The following is a 17,002-nucleotide window of genomic DNA, read 5'->3' as shown; positions in this document are numbered from 1 at the left end:
AGGGAACTTTCTATCCAGTCAATTCTCCCAAGAAATCAAGGCAGTGAGAATGGGTATGTATAATACACCCTAAATAACACATCCTGCTAGTCTACTTTTCCTCAACATATGAACCCCCATGGGCATTGTAAGAAGGGGATCAACAGGTAATATCCACTCTGATCCCAAGTATTCCAATGTGTCCCTTGTAATGTTGACCCAGGCACGGGAGAAAATGATGTTTGTTAATTAAGGTAGGGGGCTGGTTACCCTAGATGAACTTTGTGGCATGTTACAATGAATGCAACTGTGTTTGACAACAGAAGTCAGCAATTCATTGTGGCCCATTGTGGTATAATGCCCTCTAAAGCAGCTATTTTCTCCAAAAGAACTATTTTCTCCAAAAGAAGACTAGAGCAGTGGTGTGTGGGGGGGCATGGTGCTCAGGGCAAAATGGCACCTGGGCCCCCCATGTGGTCCCGCCTCCATCCACCCCATGTGCACCCCCTCGCCTTCCTTCCACTTACCTTAGTTCAGCTGGCTGAAAAAGCAGCCTGGATGGGTGGCCACCCAGCCCCGTGGCCTGGACCCTGGTTCTGCTGGGCCTGGTGAGACGGGGCAAGGGAGGAAGGGGGAGGGATGTGGGGGTGATTTTCCACCCCCCACATGACTCCAATGATGCATGCCCAGGGCACGGTGCCCCCCGCCCCCTGGTAGCTATGCAACTGATCTAGAGATTAGTTGTAATTCCAGGAGATCTCCAGGGCCCACCCGGAGTTTGGCAGTTTTAGCATCACCCTGTCTTACTTTATGCTGGCCTGTATCACACCAGGCTAAGCTGATCCCATCAGATCACAGAAGCTAAGCAAGGTCAGCCCTAGTTAGTATTTGGATGGGAAACCTCCAAGGAATACCAAGGTTGGCAGCCTTAGCAAGCCCTTCATCTGTCATACTCTGTACCACATCTTCAATACAGGCTATCTTAAAAGGTTGCTGAGAGGTAATGCATGTGAAGTGCTTGGAATGGTTAATATGTGGATGAAATGAAGCATCTTAATTGATTGATCCAGTTTGCTTTGTGAACTATTTTGGCTGTCTCCCAAATGCAAAGGCACAGACTTATTAGCAAGAGGGAAGCTCTCAGTGGGCCTTTTGACTTCTCCCGTATTTGGCAGAGTGGCTATTACAGCCAATGCTAACGAATTGTTCCTTTAACCTTCCCCTGTACATATCAGTAAAGCAACATAAGCTGTGGGGTTTGTTCGTGGCAGATAAGAATCAAATAGGCTTGGGAAGTGCCCTTGAAACATGGCAGCATTCCACATTGCCCTGACACACCTTCGCAGTAGAGGCAAAACCAATGTCAGGTTTACTTTTCTGAGGAGCTGGAGGAGAGTATCTGGGCATACTGGCTGAGGTATGTCATATCAGGAGGGAACCTCGTTTCTTTCATGTGGTTCACCAGAAGGATGTGTGAGAGCCCCATATAATAATCTTTGCTCCTATGAATATGAACATTGTTTATTCAGACACCAAATACTGCAAAATCATGGTTTCATAAAGGATGCCTATAGCTCCTTTTAAGAAATCGAGGGTTTTTTGTTAGTAAGCCCAGGAGGATTTACAGAAACTAACTCATTCTGCATCACAGCAGGGCAGAGTTGGATTTAATGTGCAGCCAAAGTACACTGCAGTTCAGGCCTTCAGTTGTGAGGAGCCTCTAAATGCATATAATGTATTATTATTGAATGCTAGAATGATACACATTTTGGACTAATGCTATTATAATTATTTTGCCATCAAATTGCAGTGAATTTATGGCAACCTCATAGGAAGAGAATTCCAGAGGTGGTTTGTCATTGCCTGCCTCTGTATAGTAACCCTGTCTGGACTTCTCTGGTGGTCTCCCACCCAAATACTAACCAGGGCTGACCCTGCTTTGCTTCTGAGATCTGACAAGATGAGGCTAGCCTGGGACATCCAGGTCAGGGCATTTTGTGAATGCTGGTGGAAAATGCCGTCAAGTTGCAACCAACTTTGGGTGAGACCATAGGGCTTTCCTGCCTGGGATAGCTAGTGCTGTAGCTGCAGTGGTTGGTAAATCCCTGGAAACATTTTGACATCTGTTATCTTGTTGTAAGGCACGTTGTAAGGCATTGCCCAGGGTGCACCTTGGACCACAAACTGGGGCAAAAGGGGAGGCGCACACACAAACAATAAGAGAGGGGGGCTCCTCGCCCAGCATGGGATCAAGGAAGAGGATAAGAAGAGTAGTTCTTCTCCAGCTCAGCTATCCAATTCCATCCAGTGTAAATCTCTCCAGGCAAAATGCTCACCTTGGAAAGGAGGCAGGCAATATGGGTTGGCAAAGCTTGTACTCAAAGGTTTGGGATTATAAATTCCAAAGATAGCAACCAGGCAAACTGGTCTATGTTCTTTGCCCGATCATCTAGGGTTGCCTCTACTACTTCCTTCAGATTCCAGCTCAAAAATTGTCTTCTCTGTAAAGGCTGTAAATTGTCAATTCTCACCACCAACAAAAACAAACCCAAAGGACATGTACCTTAAGTTCATATCCATTTTCTCTCTGCTGTCCCTCCCTGCTCCCTCTGCCTCTGCTTCCCTTTTAGGGTAGGCTTGCAAAGCACCTTGGAACTAGGCCTTTGTCTTTTATGTTATCATGGTTAAATGGGATGTGCACTGATGGTGCTATACAAATAACAAGTATACAATAAACAAACAAATAAGAACTATTAGCAAACTTACCAGTTCTCATTTAGATACATAATTAGGTACTTTTAATTTTATATTTCTCTCCTATTTGGCATGACTTGATAATTAAGTAGATAGCTCTTTAAACCAAATTTCAGAACTGGTCATCTGCTGGAAAAGAAAGAGTTGTGTTTTATCATCAGCGATGACATGGGCACTAACCAATAGCCATAGGAAAATGTATGCACTTCTATAATGTAAGGGTGCAGCTGGATGAAGGGCTTAGATCAAATCTAGACATGATATTTACCCATATAGGTAATATTTTTCTTTTTGTTTTTCCTCACCTTTAATACTATTCATTATATAAATTAGGTCATCCCATAATGAGCTGACTTGCCATTGCTGGCAACTGCCACAGGGCTGAAGGTGGATAAACTCACTGTGTACTGACACATTTTGTTCCTCATACTCAGCAATACCTGCAGTTACATTTGTGTGTGTGTGAATATGTGTGTCTGTGAGAGAGAGACATGGAGTAGGAATGCCAACCCTTGTAGTACATGGAGTGTCTACACTAGGTAGTGATAGAAATCTATGAAAAAAAATGAATTTGGTAATTACCAATGGGCAGCCGGGGGGAAAAAATATCACGTATCAATAAGACAAAAATGCTTCATGGAAAAAACAGCATCCTTACAAGCCCTTAAAGGAACTTCTGAGTATTACATAAAAAGTCCATCTTCATTTACCCTTAGGATCTTCTTATGCATCAATGACCAATTGGGGGTAGATTTTTTTTAGGTCAGAGCAGCATTATTTAGCAAAATATGAGTAATCCATAAAACTGAACATCTGGAGTAAAAATATATATGTCCACATTAATATAAACACAGAATAAAGGCACTAAGTCTCTTTGAGTTGGATCCATCCAGTTTTTTTTAAAAAAAAGCTCACTGGATCCTCCTCCTTACTTCAGGCCCTAACTGTCATGGCTTTTATTCATGCAGGCCCAATGATCCCCATTCCCCATCACAGCTTTCTACCTATTTTCATCAGCAGAATGACTGATAATATGCAATCACATATTTATTGCTCAGTATTAAATACACGCATTCAGAAATACCACTTCAGATAGGATTCACAAGCACACTCAGGCTTACAGCTATTATCAGTATTGTGCAGTGCAATATGCTAGGCATTTACTCAAACTGGTGGGTTGGATCTAACCCAACTTTGTCTTTGGTGAAAATGGAAGGAGGGATCCTTTTTGACCTCCCAAATGGGTTCCGCTGGAAATTATGGAACCTGCATGATCAAAACCCATTTTGAATGGGGGCTGAAGTAAGGAGAACTGGATTAATTTGATGTAGAACACTGGCTGAATCCCACACAGTTAATGTCAGTGAGTTCAGTTGTGTTTATATGCAAGTAAGTGTGTATTTCTCCATTTCACTGAACTATGTTATAGTAAATCATTAAATTGTGCAACACCAATTTGATCAACCATACTTTATTATACTTTTGGGAGTTCCAAAACCTAGTATCCTTTGTTGATCACTGCCCTGCAAGAACACTGGAAATACTAAGATGGTTGCTTCAAGTATGTATTTCTATGACTTCACTTAGTGATACATCAATTTTGAAGATACACAGTATCTTGTGGCCCATATTGTAAGATTTCTAAATGTTGCATGTTTGCCAGGTCTTTCCCGCCTCCACCCCCACCCCTGCCCCTGATCGCCAGCAGGGGATGAGAGCAGAACTGCCAGATCCAGAGTGAGATACTCCTGGAAATTTGAGAATGGAGCCTACGGACCCCAGCGGTGTACAATACCATAGAGTACAACATGGAGGTGAGGGTGCCCAGAGCACCTCTAGAGGCTTAGGGATGGTGCTCAGAGCACATGCCATGCCTTGCTCCACTGTAGATATACCTCTGCCATGTCCCACCTGGAGGCTGGCGTTCCTAGTATGCATGTGTGTGGAGAATCGTCTTCGTGGATGATAGTTCTTAGGAGCCTATTTTTTCTAACTATAATAAATAAGAAACAAATGTGAGTGTGAAGATAGTTAAGATGGAACAAGCAGGGCTGTGGAAGTCCAGTTTTGTCAACTGCAGCCCTGCACCAATTAATGTGAATAAAGTATCTGATGCAAATAATTTGCTATGAGAGTTGCTGTTTCCTGCAGCTATGTCCATTAATACATGAGCAAACTTCTGGAATTTTCATGAAGAAATTGTTCCTCTCGATTAAATCTGGTCTTGTGAGTTATTTACATCTCTCTAGAGAGGGAGAGAGAGGGAGAGAGGGAAGAAGATAGATAGAAGATAGATGATAGATAGATGGAAGATGATAGATAGATGATAGATAGATGGAAGATGGATAGGTAGATAGATTGGATCCAGCCAGAGTTTTCCTTCAAGCTCACCTAATTCTCCTCCTTTGTGAAGCCTTTATGTCACATGGCTTTTTTCCATGCAGGTACCACAGTCCCCACATAAGGAAGGGTGGCCTAGAAATGCAGTAAAATAAATTAAAAAAAACAGCCTTTACAGGGGGTGAAGGGAGACCCCTCCTCTTTTTTTCACCAGTAGAAAAACTGATAAGAGCCAACCCGTATTCACACAGTTGTTAAACATATATGTATTCAAAAATGCACTGTTAAATCAGTCCCCCTCAGGTAGAGCTATTAAGAAGAAAACATATTATTGACTGTTATTGTTTTACAAAGGACTAACTTCAAAAAAAAGGGGGAAATGTAGTTCAGGTTTATAGTTTGGCACTGTCAGTCATGCACGTGTATCAAATAACGAATGCCTTCCTCACACCTTGTGTTAGATACTCAGTATGCATAACATTGTTTCATTTCAGAACAAATCTGAACATGTGTGTGTGTACAGGTCTTGCCAAGTTTGTGTAATTTCCAAAGGGAACTTTTCAGGAAAAAAAAGCATTTTTTTTTAAAAAAAGAACAACCTTTATTGTCATCTCTTTATTTATAGTGAGAAGTTCTTTGATTTCCTTGAAAGGCACCCGAGAAGTATAATTATGATCATTGTGAACTAAAAAAAAAGTTACAAACTGTACAGAATAAATAATTCATATAAATCTAACTAGGCTTTGTAGTAAAATAAAGCTGCCGTGATTCACACCACCCTGAACCGTACCTTCTTTTTCTAAATGCATCCCATTGTTTTCTGCAGAACATCTATAGGGCTGCTAACTAAGAATATACCCAAACATTTTAATGTGTGCATCAAAAGGGCCAATGCACAGGAATCTGAAAACGATGCATCTGCCTGCTACACTATCTGAGAGCTGCAATTCACTGTAGTTCCCTGTAGTTGGTGGTAAACACAGGTTTGGTGCCACATTAGGTTTAAAATAGTTCTCAGGGAACTTGCTTCCAAATATGCAGGCTGGGCTCGCAGACTGAACTGTGTCAAAGACCAGAGTTGAACATAATGTTGGGTATTGTGTGCACTACCAACTAGCACCCCCCCCCCTCTTTTCCCCCCTCCTGATAAATTAAGAAAAATTCTGGTTAGGATAGGAAATGGAAGTGATTTTTAGGCCAGGTTGGAATGAACTGTGCACCATTAAATGTGAGGTGATTTTAAATACGAGGTTTCAATTAGTTTCTGTTACTGGTTATGTTTTTAACTCTATTGTAATTTGCCCCCTCAGCCAGGAATCCAATAATAAAACAAAATACCTTAAATTGTGTTTTCTACTGTTTGGAATTTCATCATTTTTCAACAGAGTCCCTGGCACAAAGCCCCTGGTCACAGAACTCTGGTGTGTGCTAATGCTTAATTCACATCAGATACTAGTCACATGGAATCACCCATGAGGAAATTGTGGGAGGTTTTTTTTGGGGGGGGGGCAGAGTTTACATGTCTGTGATGTTTAAACCAGACTTATCACCTATGTCTGATGTGTGACAACCATGGAGACTTACAGGCAAATGGGAACTCAGTTCTCAGCTGCATGTTACCCCAGTTCAGAATGGTACCATGGTACACAAGGAGAATGACTCTTGCCTCCTCCCTAAGCAGTTTTCCCAATCCAGTATGGCTCTGGGAGGAGATATTGCTCTTGTTGGCAGATACATGTGCAGTGATGAACTGCATATGTAGTGGCCACCTAGTCAAATAGTGCCCACAAGACCACTCTGGTGCCATATTGGCTCAAAGAGGAGTCAGGAACCCCTTCTCTCCCACATGACACAATCCCAAACCAAATTGGAGCCTAACACATTTACAAACTGAGTTTCCACAGAGAACTTGTAGCTGATAGCAAGTCTCTGTGGCAGTCACATTGCAAATGTAACATTTTCTTCACTGGTAAGTGCTATTTGTTGCATAATCCTGGCAAATTATTTACAAATGCACAAATAACTTCTCATTACTTAGGGTATTTTCGTCTGGTTCGCACGAGAAATTTACTGGCCACGGTGGACTAATGTTTTCTCTGGAGTATACACAATCAAAACAGAAGTCGATAATATAAATACAAATCTCCCAGTTCATTGCTTTACTAACATATTTACAAGAAATTCTCAGTAGCTTCCCAAATTTCCCACGTTGAAGGATCAAACCAATGGCGCACAGGAGTCAATAGCAGCATTATACCAAAGATTGTCCCAAATATGACTAAAATTGCCAGGCAGAGAAAGGTTTTATGTCTTTTAAAATTGCTGGATAAAATGTGGATACACCTCTCCCCTCCCCCATCCGTGTATTCTTTTACAAGATTTTCTGACCCATGATTTTCCAGAGATAAGATGCTTGAATACTGGCAACCCCAGATACAGACAATTAAATATAATTAAAAACATATATATTCTCTTTTATTTAGGATGTGGGAATGTCATCTAGCATTTGTAGACAATGTTAATAGATGTGGACTAATTCCTAATCCTAACCAATTGTACACCAACCATGTATAACTAGGTAAAGAGGTGCACAGAGAGTTTGCAGTGGAATGAAGAAAGAAGAGTATAGAAGGGAAGAGTGTTTTATCTTTGTTTTGAGGGACGTAATGAAGGACTGCCATGCATGGTCTAGAAGAATATGGCAGACTGAACTTTCTCAGTGTCCAGTAACACAAAGTTTACATTTAATGTAGGGGAGAGACATTTTGCCGGCAACCTTTCCCATGGCTTCACACAGTTATCCCTGAGAGTTTATCTTTTTTTCCCACTAGGATTACTGCTGTGCTTAGAGTTCTGATTGGTTACACATTATTATAAGGCACTTTTATTTACACAGTTCCAAATTACGATAGAATTAAGAGTTTATGCTTTTATCCCTCCCCTCCTCCAAAGTTTTTAAAAATTATGTTTGCTGTTCCAAAACCTCCAGGTAATCTGGTTCAGCATGCAGGTTGGCTTTGAGCTCAAAATACTCATTTTTAGTCTGTTCTAACAAAACCTTTCTGGGCCTAGAGTACATGAGCGTCTCCATCAGTTTTAGCTCTTCATGAGCTCCTGGATAACGGACTTCCATATCAGGATGTAGCTGGGCAATGTTTTTACGTAGATACTCCGTTATCCCGAGTTGCTGGAATTCTCTTTCCTTTTCAAGAATGTTTCTGTACAAAGTGCTCGCATCCTGGAAAGAAAGGAATTCCGGTGATTGGTCTGTAGCTTTGAATTTGACATTTGACCCTGTGAGGGAGGAGGAGTGTTCCTTTTCTAAAAGCCCCCTGCGGAGGTGTTTAGAATTGTTCATGTCCTTCTCCCTCTGCTCTTCCTTATGATGATCTGCACATTTGGGACTGAAGGATGGACTTCGATACACTTGAACCATGGGGCTGATCATGCGCTGTTCATACAAAGTTGTGGCTGGGTGTTCACTGGTGTGGTGGGTTGTCTTGTGACCATACATGCTGTACTGAAGCTGCACTGGGCTGTTGTCCCGCATCTGCTCATCTGCTTGCTTCTTCTTGTACCTTCTCCGCCGGTGTAAAACAAGAACGACAATACCTGCCGCACAGAAAATGATGGTTATCAACACAACAAAGAGCCCCAGGATTAAAACTGAGAGAGGGACGGCATCTGTCAGCGATCTCAGAAGTGTGCCCGCTGTGTTAGTGGTGGTAGATGCTGTGGTAACTATTATGAAACTGGCATGGGTTGGGAGGGGTGGGCTGTTTATTAAGTCAGGACATAAGATGTCACTGTTCAGAGATCTCAGTTCTTTTTTAGCAAGATGCCTTGGGGATGTACAGAAAACTTCACCCGTCATTGTATTTTTGTTCAGCTTTTGAATCCACTGCTGCAATCCAACTGAGTTGCAACTACAATCCCATGGGTTGTCTTCCAGCTCAATTTGTACCAGGAGATCCAGATCATCCAAGACATTCCCTACAGGCAAATGCACAAATTGGTTGGTTTTCAGATTTAGCCTGGTTAGAGGAACTCCGGAAAAAATATGGGGTGGCAAAGTCTGAAGAAGGTTATTGTTTAAACAGAGGACTTTCAGTTTAGGCATTGGATTAAATGTCCCTGGTGCAATCTCCTTGATGGCGTTGTATTCAAGATACAAATACTCAAGTCGCTGCAGGCCCAAAAACAAATTGTGATTTAGCTTTGTGAGATGATTGCCATTGAGATATAATTTTTGCAACTTGGTGAGATTTAGGAAGGATTTTTCTTCTAGGATTTCAAGGCGATTGTTTCCCAAATGAAGAATTTCTAGACTCCCATAATCCACAAGGTCTGATTTTAGTAAGGTCTGGATAATATTCCCTAATAGAATAAGCTTTTTAGGATTTGGAGGAGGAGGTCCTAAATCTGACAAGCTTTCAATGTTCTGTTCTTGACACTGCATTAAAACCCCTGCGAGAAGGTGGTTGGTACATTGACAGGGAACAGGGCAATAGATCCCAGGAAGCAGAGTAGCTGGCTTTGTGGCAGAAAGGATTAAACTGGATTCCTTGGTGGGAGCTTTAAGAATAGGTATTACCTTGGTAGAGAAGTGACTTTCACTAACTGAGGTGGTAACCACCAAGGGCAACGACCCTGAAGGAGAGTCAAGCTCATTAGTAGGGCGTGCGGGGCAAAGCAATTCTTTTTTTAATCGGCTTAAAATGTTACCTTTCAGAATGGGAGGGCTGTGGCAGAGAACATCACCTATGATAGACTGGGGAGGCATGTTTTCTAGCCAAACCTTCAACTCTAAGAGGTCGCAATTACAGACCCATTTGTTGTCTTCCAGCTGAAGGTCTAGAATTCTACCAATATGTTCTAAGAAGCCAACATAGGGCAAAGTCTGCAGCTGGTTCCCTCGTAGATCCAGGTGAGTTAATGGCACAAAGCGGAATATGTTTGGAGGGAGAAACTCAATGGCATTATCATTTAAAATGAGCACCTTAAGCCTGTTGAGCTTGCTGAAGGCACTCGGTTCAATGATTGTGATGAAATTGTTGTCCGCTTGCAGGAATTCCAAGTTTTCCAGCCCATGAAATGTATCCTCTTTCAGTATCTCTATAGAGTTGTGATTGATATGAAGTTGTTTAAGGTGGCTTAACCCATTAAAAGCTCCAGGTTCGATGTCTACAATATTATTAAATCCAAGGTGAAGCGAGAGAGCATTGATAAAGCTGGAGAAATCATTCAGGTGCAACATGGTCAAGCCATTGTTTAGAAGACTAAGGTGGAAAGGCCGGGATGGTGGAACTTGTACTTGAGATAACTCCTTGATGCCTCTTTCTTCACAGTTTATTATAAAGATGCCATCCTTTTCCTCACATGAACACAACATTTCACAAGAGCCAATGGCTGAAGGTAAAGCCAGTTCAGATTGCAGTTCAGATTGCAGTATATCGCAGGCGATTCCCGTCAAACAGAACAGAACGATCCAGAGCTTCATGGTCATCCAGCAGCTTCTGCAAAATATTTTTAAAGAACAGTTATATCAGTGCTGAGACAAGCAAAACAGCATGCTTCTACATCCAAACCAGTCACTGAAACTTCAGCTCAGCTGCACCATACCAGAACATGTTTCATGGTAGATGGGGCCAACCAGTGCTCTATGCAGGGCAACCAGGCTCCAAAAGAGGGAATCCTAGTTCATGAGGGTCAAGGGGTTCTGGGACCACACTATGTTGTCTCCATGCTGGGCAACTGTTCTGTTCTCCTGCAGTGTCAACCTATTTCTCAGACTCACATTTTAAGTGAGTGATAAAAGGAGCTATATCCTTCCTGGGTGCTATTATTGTTCTTCCTTACAGAATTAGTGATTGTCCCAGATGCATGACAGTAAAAAGCATGCTAGCCCAGGCTTCAGAGACTGGCCATTTTTGTTCCTTGGAACCTTAGAGATTGACTTGGCATTGACCTTAACCCGAGCACTTAAACAACATCTAAGAGGAAAGAGATTGCAGCATAGACTACACAAACGTGATCTGCATTTTTCCCCCAGTGCTAGAAACACATGTGAAAGAAAGTACCAAGAACATATGTGGAAGAATTGAATACCAAAGAACATCAAAGGGTAAGCCAATCTTTTTGATGGTCAAACAGTTTAACTTTTTCGAATAATACCATTTGAGTAAGGAAGCGATATTGGTGGGATACAGAACAAGGAGGAGGGGGAGAAGAAGGAGAAGAAGAATTATTTCTACATGAAGGTTTGGATCTAGCTGGAATTCTTATGATGAGTGTTCAGAGGCATGCTGTCACTTCTCAATGGAGATTCCCAACAAAACAAGTATTGGGGATTCTTTAAATCTTGGTTTAGCAGCTGTTCAATTGTGTGCTGAGGAGGCTGGAGTATGTGCCAGTAGGGTCAGAAGCATAGTCTATGCAGGAGGAATTTGATAATGTGACACCCTCCTGTCTGCATTGATTGCTACAGACTTTGGAAGTAACAGTGCTGATGTAAGAAGGAGATGTGCCGTCAACTCCTCCTATGTGATCCGGAACAGCACGAGGAGGACACATGCTGCAGCAGCTGTGGTGCTCAGCAAGTAGTGTCAGACAGGGCCTGAGATCATGTGGCCAGTCACATGTTGAACAAGAACAGGGCAGCTGGTGACGCACTCAGGCTCCACTGCAAAGTACCTCTTGGATGAAGAACTAGCTGTTTGCTTCCGTTCTTCATACAGCATCCCATTTTGCTGATTACTGAACATGTGAAGCGCTTCTGCTCTAGATACAGATTTCTTGCACAAGCCATGAAGATAATATCAAGTGTTGTGTTGGTTTGCATTAGAAGAGCAACATTTGAGTCTAGTAGGACCTTCAAGACCAACACGATTTTCAGGGTATAAGCTTCCCAGAGATACTTGAAATCTTGTTGATCTTTAAGATGTTACTGGACTTGAATCTTGTTCTTGTACAACCCAGTGCCCCAAATATATAAAATATTTCACCTGGCAGGCATAAATATTTGGTGTACACCTGACTTTTCCCCTCTCCTAGATATCTATTCTCTCACCTTTTATTCCACTAAATCTTATTTTATCAATGTCATCTTCAGTGGTTTATATATACGTATTCATGGTAGGCAAATCCAGCCCACTAACAATGGAATTAAGGTAAGATAAGGTACGCAAAAGATTTAGGCAGGCATTATATAGAATATTAATTTGAACCACTTAGACATTTTTCAGCCAAGTGTTTACTCCATTCCCAGACAAATTTAGCATAAAACTATTACATTTTTATGACTAAAATTGTCAATATAATTGAAAATATGCATTATCTGGTTTCAGCCATGAGATTTGATGAGCAATGAGTGAGACTTTCCAATTAGCTGCTAACCTCTATTATTTCACTAAAGTGGGCCTTTTACACAGTTTCATTTGTGGCTAGAAATTCTGTGGTTATGTTTATTAAGTCATAGCGTAGTATTTTCCTGTGTTTCGCATGACATCATTGTCTGTTTGCAATTTATTAGCAAAGTAAACAACTCCACATTTTCAAAGAAAGAATCCCCACTGTGGAGAAGGGGGATTCAAAACATATTTCATGGAAGCACATACTTTTTCATGTTGACCCTTTCTTATGGGGGTCCTGTTACTTGGCTGGTAGTACTATGGAAGACAGTGGATCAAGTCTTTTGGAAGTGGTTAAAGGATGGCTGTCTTAGTTAGCTCTGCTGGCTCAGACACAGTTCAACGTGCAATCAACCAGAAGGGTGCAAGTTTAATTGTCCTTTTGTTTCTTCAAACCATCTGTGCTCAACTCCAGAATTAGGATCATGCATGGTTCTGTTTTGCTTCCTTTCACACATTTCAGAGACTTATGCCATTCCATCAGGAGATTTTCAACATATTCTCCTGGAATTTGCAGTCTTGACTGTCCGGCTACAGCGAAGTGTACGGCTATACGGCAAAGCATGACTCCATGCACAGCTAGGATTCAGTCCTTGCACACTTAATTGGGAGTAAGTTCTACTGAGCTCATTGCTTCAGAGTACATGTGCATAGGATGAAGGTATTACTCTGGAGATGGTAACTCTGATTTTAGTAGAAAACTAACATTCACCATGGCGATCAGCTTTGGTGTACAGGTGTTTGACCTGAGACTGTAGACATCAGGTGATGACACACACAACTGCCTTAAAACCAAGCACCTTGGCTTATTTATCAATGCAATTGGCCTACAAGAGTGAAGGTAATTCTTCAGTCAGGGATGAACCTATATGTAACTTTTGGATGACGTGAAAGGATCACCATGGGGTGATTCAAGAGCCTCTTATATTGCTATAATCCCTAGCTGATTACATTTAACTGGCATATCTTTCTACGGAAGACTTCTGGGCAAGACCTAGCATGCAGATCCACACTTCCAAGGCACTTAGGTAAATACCAGCCCTCAGAGCAGAACGTGTTTACTTTTAATACCCAAGACGTTATTTTCAATAACCCAAGGTGAAGGGAGGAAAAAAAGAAGATAAAACTGCAGTCTGCAGAGAAAAGGCTGGATCGTTAATTCAGCCTTTATCTTTCCTTAATGGCTCTTCTCATAAGCAAACACAGCACTTCCCAATTACTCGTTATGATGTCCTTGGGCACAATTAGGAGAAGTAAATCAACACACGCTCAGTTAAAGTGCAAGTTGCATTGGAGGACACATTGGTGTATAGCTGTGGAGCGAGCCAGAGTGAGGGGGATGTGAGTTTTTTTGGGAAGACAGAAGACCGGCCCTTTCTCTTTAAAAAAAAGAAAAAAGTTCAAAAGCATTTTTAGCCAACTGGAAAGCATTCCCACTTTTAATCACTGACACACTTTCCACGGGAAGTGCTGCAATGAGCCAATCTCTCATCCGCGCAGTCTTTCTCCCTCTCTCTGCAGAAGGATGCTGGAAGCTCCAACACAGTTGCAGAAGACCAGAATCCACAGTTTTTTTTAATCAATCATCTCCTCTCGATCCTCCCAGGGACAAGAGATACATCACAGCCAGGATAATCTGATGTTCAGGCAATATTGCTTCAAAAAATGCACACCCTACCAGACACAGCTCTATGGCGCTATGATCACATTACAGGCACGGTTAACTCCACAATATTCCAAATGACCCTTTCAAGATTCTAATTCCCCCAATATCACAAGTTGCTAGTTGCCCTCCCTTGTAACTGACCATGACGCTATGTTGGTATGTTGCTCGTGACCCCACTGACTTCCATCCCTGGAATCAAAGTTGGGTAAAGGTGCCTGCAAGAAATGATTCCATTTTGAGTATGCTGGAAAGCGGGAGGATGAGAAGAGTCTACCTCGTTCGGGCCAATATGTTGCTCTTTTCACAGAGCAGCAACTAGCCAGCAGCCCCGAAGCAAAGTTTCTTCGCCTGGGCTGCAAATCAAATAAGCTGCAAGTTGCGAGAAAGTCGATCCCGATGCAGCCTCCGGTTTGGAAAGGAAGCGTGTGAACCCTGCCTTTGTCGGATTTCGCAGGCGTGGACGGCCAGCCAAGAATGCAGTCCCTTGGTCCCCCTCCCCCACGACTCTTTCAAGCCCCAGATGCCGTTCTTGGGAGCCCCCTCTTCCAAGCGCCAAGGGCGTCGGAGCCCCAACTCTTCCCTGCAAAAGGTCTGCAGGAGCGGAGACCGGCAACGGGAGAAATGCAAGACCCTTTCCTTTCAGTTATGGGGGAAGGAAATAAACCACACCCCAGGGCAAGAGTGTCCTGTTCTGGATAGCTCAGGCGAGCCACATCTCAGAAACTAAGCAGCTAACCCCACGGTAAGTCTTTGGCTGGGAAACCGGTAAGTCCCCGGTAAGTCCTTGGCTGGGAAACCACCCAGAAGCGCCAAGGGACGTTGCGCAGAGGCAAGCAAATCTCTTTTGACCCTCTCTTGCTTAGGTGGAGTCACCATAAGCTAGTTAGTTGCCCAGCCACCCAGGTCCTCCGCCCGTGCGCAACAGCGCGCTTACCTGCACCAGCGGCGACCTCCGCGACGCCCCCTTTCCCGGCAGCTGCTCCTCGGAAGACAAGCCGCTCCCTTGTTCGGCGGCGCCCTCCCGGCCTCGGCCCCTTTCCGTTGCCCCCCTGGGTGAGTGCCAGATCCGAGCTCAGGAGCAGCAGGGCAGCCCCATCGGGGCGAAGACTCCGGCCGGGCTGCTGCTCACCGAGAAGGCTGCGGGAGCGCGCCGGCCGGCGCCACCATCCTGCGATCCCCCGGTGCGGCTCAATTAGCATGCACGGCAGCCTCCGCCGCTCGGCTGACTCGGGGCATGGACGTTAACCGTTTGCGAGCTCGAAGCGCTGCGGAGCCGTCGAGAAAGCAGCTGCTCGGCTCGCTTGGGGACGCTCCAGAAGAGCCGGAGCTCTTTGCAAGAAACGGGGGCTGCCTGGAAACCGGGAAGACTTTCCCCGGCTGGTTCTTGCCTTTCCACCCGAGCGCCAGAGGCTGGGGAGGTCGGCGTCAATCGGGAGCCTCCTTGGCTCCGGCTTAAGCTTCCCAGCCCTTCCCCATCTGCGCGCTTTAAGCTGCCAGTGTCTTCAACGCCAGATGCGGCTCCACCTTGGCAGGGTTCAGCCCCGCCTCCTCCTGCTGCTGCCGCAAATTGGCTCACCTCCTCCTTTCACCAAAATAATAATGATAACAATATACTTTTTAAAAAAATCCTGGAAAGAGAAGAGCACCCAACAAACACCTGGAGCAGTCGCAAGTGAATTGCAGTCGCTGGCAAGACTGATATAATAGACTTCTTGTCTGGGAAGAGAGACCTTGCGGACAGCTCTTTTCTAAGTCAGAGGCAGTTTGCCTTTCCAGCCTGGCTCTCCAAGATGTCACAGATATCCCAAATCCAGAGGTTCTTGGACAGGTGGGGGGGGCTCTTTCTCTCCCCCGCCCTTCCACTTCCTCAAATCAAAGCACGGATCTGATTCCAATAGCCTGCCAAAAGAATGAAAGGGTTCCTCAAAGTGTTAAGGGATTTCTTCTGTGCTGCCCTCTAGATGGTAGTTTGACTAGTAGAAATAGAAGCAAGTGTGTGTATGTGGGGTGTGTGTGTGTTTGGGGGTGAGATTGCCTTCATGTTGTGCAGCATAGTAAAAACGGGGAGGGGGGTATGTCAGCAGGGTGAGCACCCCATGTATTCTCTAGCAATCTTCCAGCATCCTTCGTTGTAAAGAGAGTATCATCTTGGTTTCCAATTGAGTGCCTTCCAAGTTTTCGCATAATAGGCTTGCTTTCATGGAGGAGGACAGATTCTTACTGCTAAACAATAACCAGCTCTTTAATTTTCCTTGCAGTTATCTTCTCTGATTTAGACGATGCAGCATACCCAGTTTTGTGGATCTGTCAGGAAACCTTGCAAACAACTATTATTGAAGAACTCTTAGTTCTTACAGAAAAAAGCATCGGGGCTAATAGTTGCCCTCATTGCTGCACCCCCGGTTATGTACCTTACAATGATAAGATAAGGCGGACTGCGCTCGCAGGGAAAGAGTGGGATATAGATCAGATAAAATATATGCAGCAACACAGTGGATTCAAGCTACACTACAGCTGGATCACACAGTTATTGCAAATGAAAGATATAGGTACTCACTTGAGGCCTCCCTTTAGTGAGAGAGCATGTGATCCACCTATAGAGGGTTCAGGCCCTAGCATCTCCAGTGAAAAAGGAAGAGCCTTTTTCCTTCGGAGACCCTGGGGAGATGCTGCCAGTCAGAGCAGACAATTCTGAATTAGAAGAACTGAAGGTCTCATGGAGGGGCTAAACATGTAATGTGTCTATCTTTGCAGGGGGAGGGATCAATCATTTTGGTTCCTTCTCTTGTCAGAGATATAAAATTCAAGGACAAGATGCAGGTTTCTCCCTCATTCAAAACAACTGTTCAAAGCA

The 17,002-nt window shown here is 43.6% G+C and overlaps 1 protein-coding gene across 1 annotated transcript; it reads right to left on the bottom strand.

Moving 5' to 3' along the window:
* Positions 1 to 5,673: 5,673 nt before the first annotated feature.
* Positions 5,674 to 15,917, bottom strand: SLITRK6 (SLIT and NTRK like family member 6). The gene is made up of 2 exons (XM_048494506.1): positions 15,083 to 15,917; positions 5,674 to 10,589 (listed from the first exon to the last, which is right to left on the bottom strand). Exon 2 carries the CDS (start codon positions 10,577 to 10,579, stop codon positions 8,036 to 8,038), a length of 2,544 nt encoding a protein of 847 aa, XP_048350463.1. The 5' UTR covers positions 10,580 to 10,589; positions 15,083 to 15,917; the 3' UTR covers positions 5,674 to 8,035.
* Between the last annotated feature and the right edge of the window lie 1,085 nt (positions 15,918 to 17,002).

The sequence above is a fragment of the Sphaerodactylus townsendi genome, linkage group LG04 (assembly GCF_021028975.2).
Source record: "Sphaerodactylus townsendi isolate TG3544 linkage group LG04, MPM_Stown_v2.3, whole genome shotgun sequence".
Classification (NCBI taxonomy): domain Eukaryota; kingdom Metazoa; phylum Chordata; class Lepidosauria; order Squamata; family Sphaerodactylidae; genus Sphaerodactylus; species Sphaerodactylus townsendi.
Note: the sequence above shows the minus strand (reverse complement) of the source record. Positions and strands in the feature narration are given on the sequence as shown.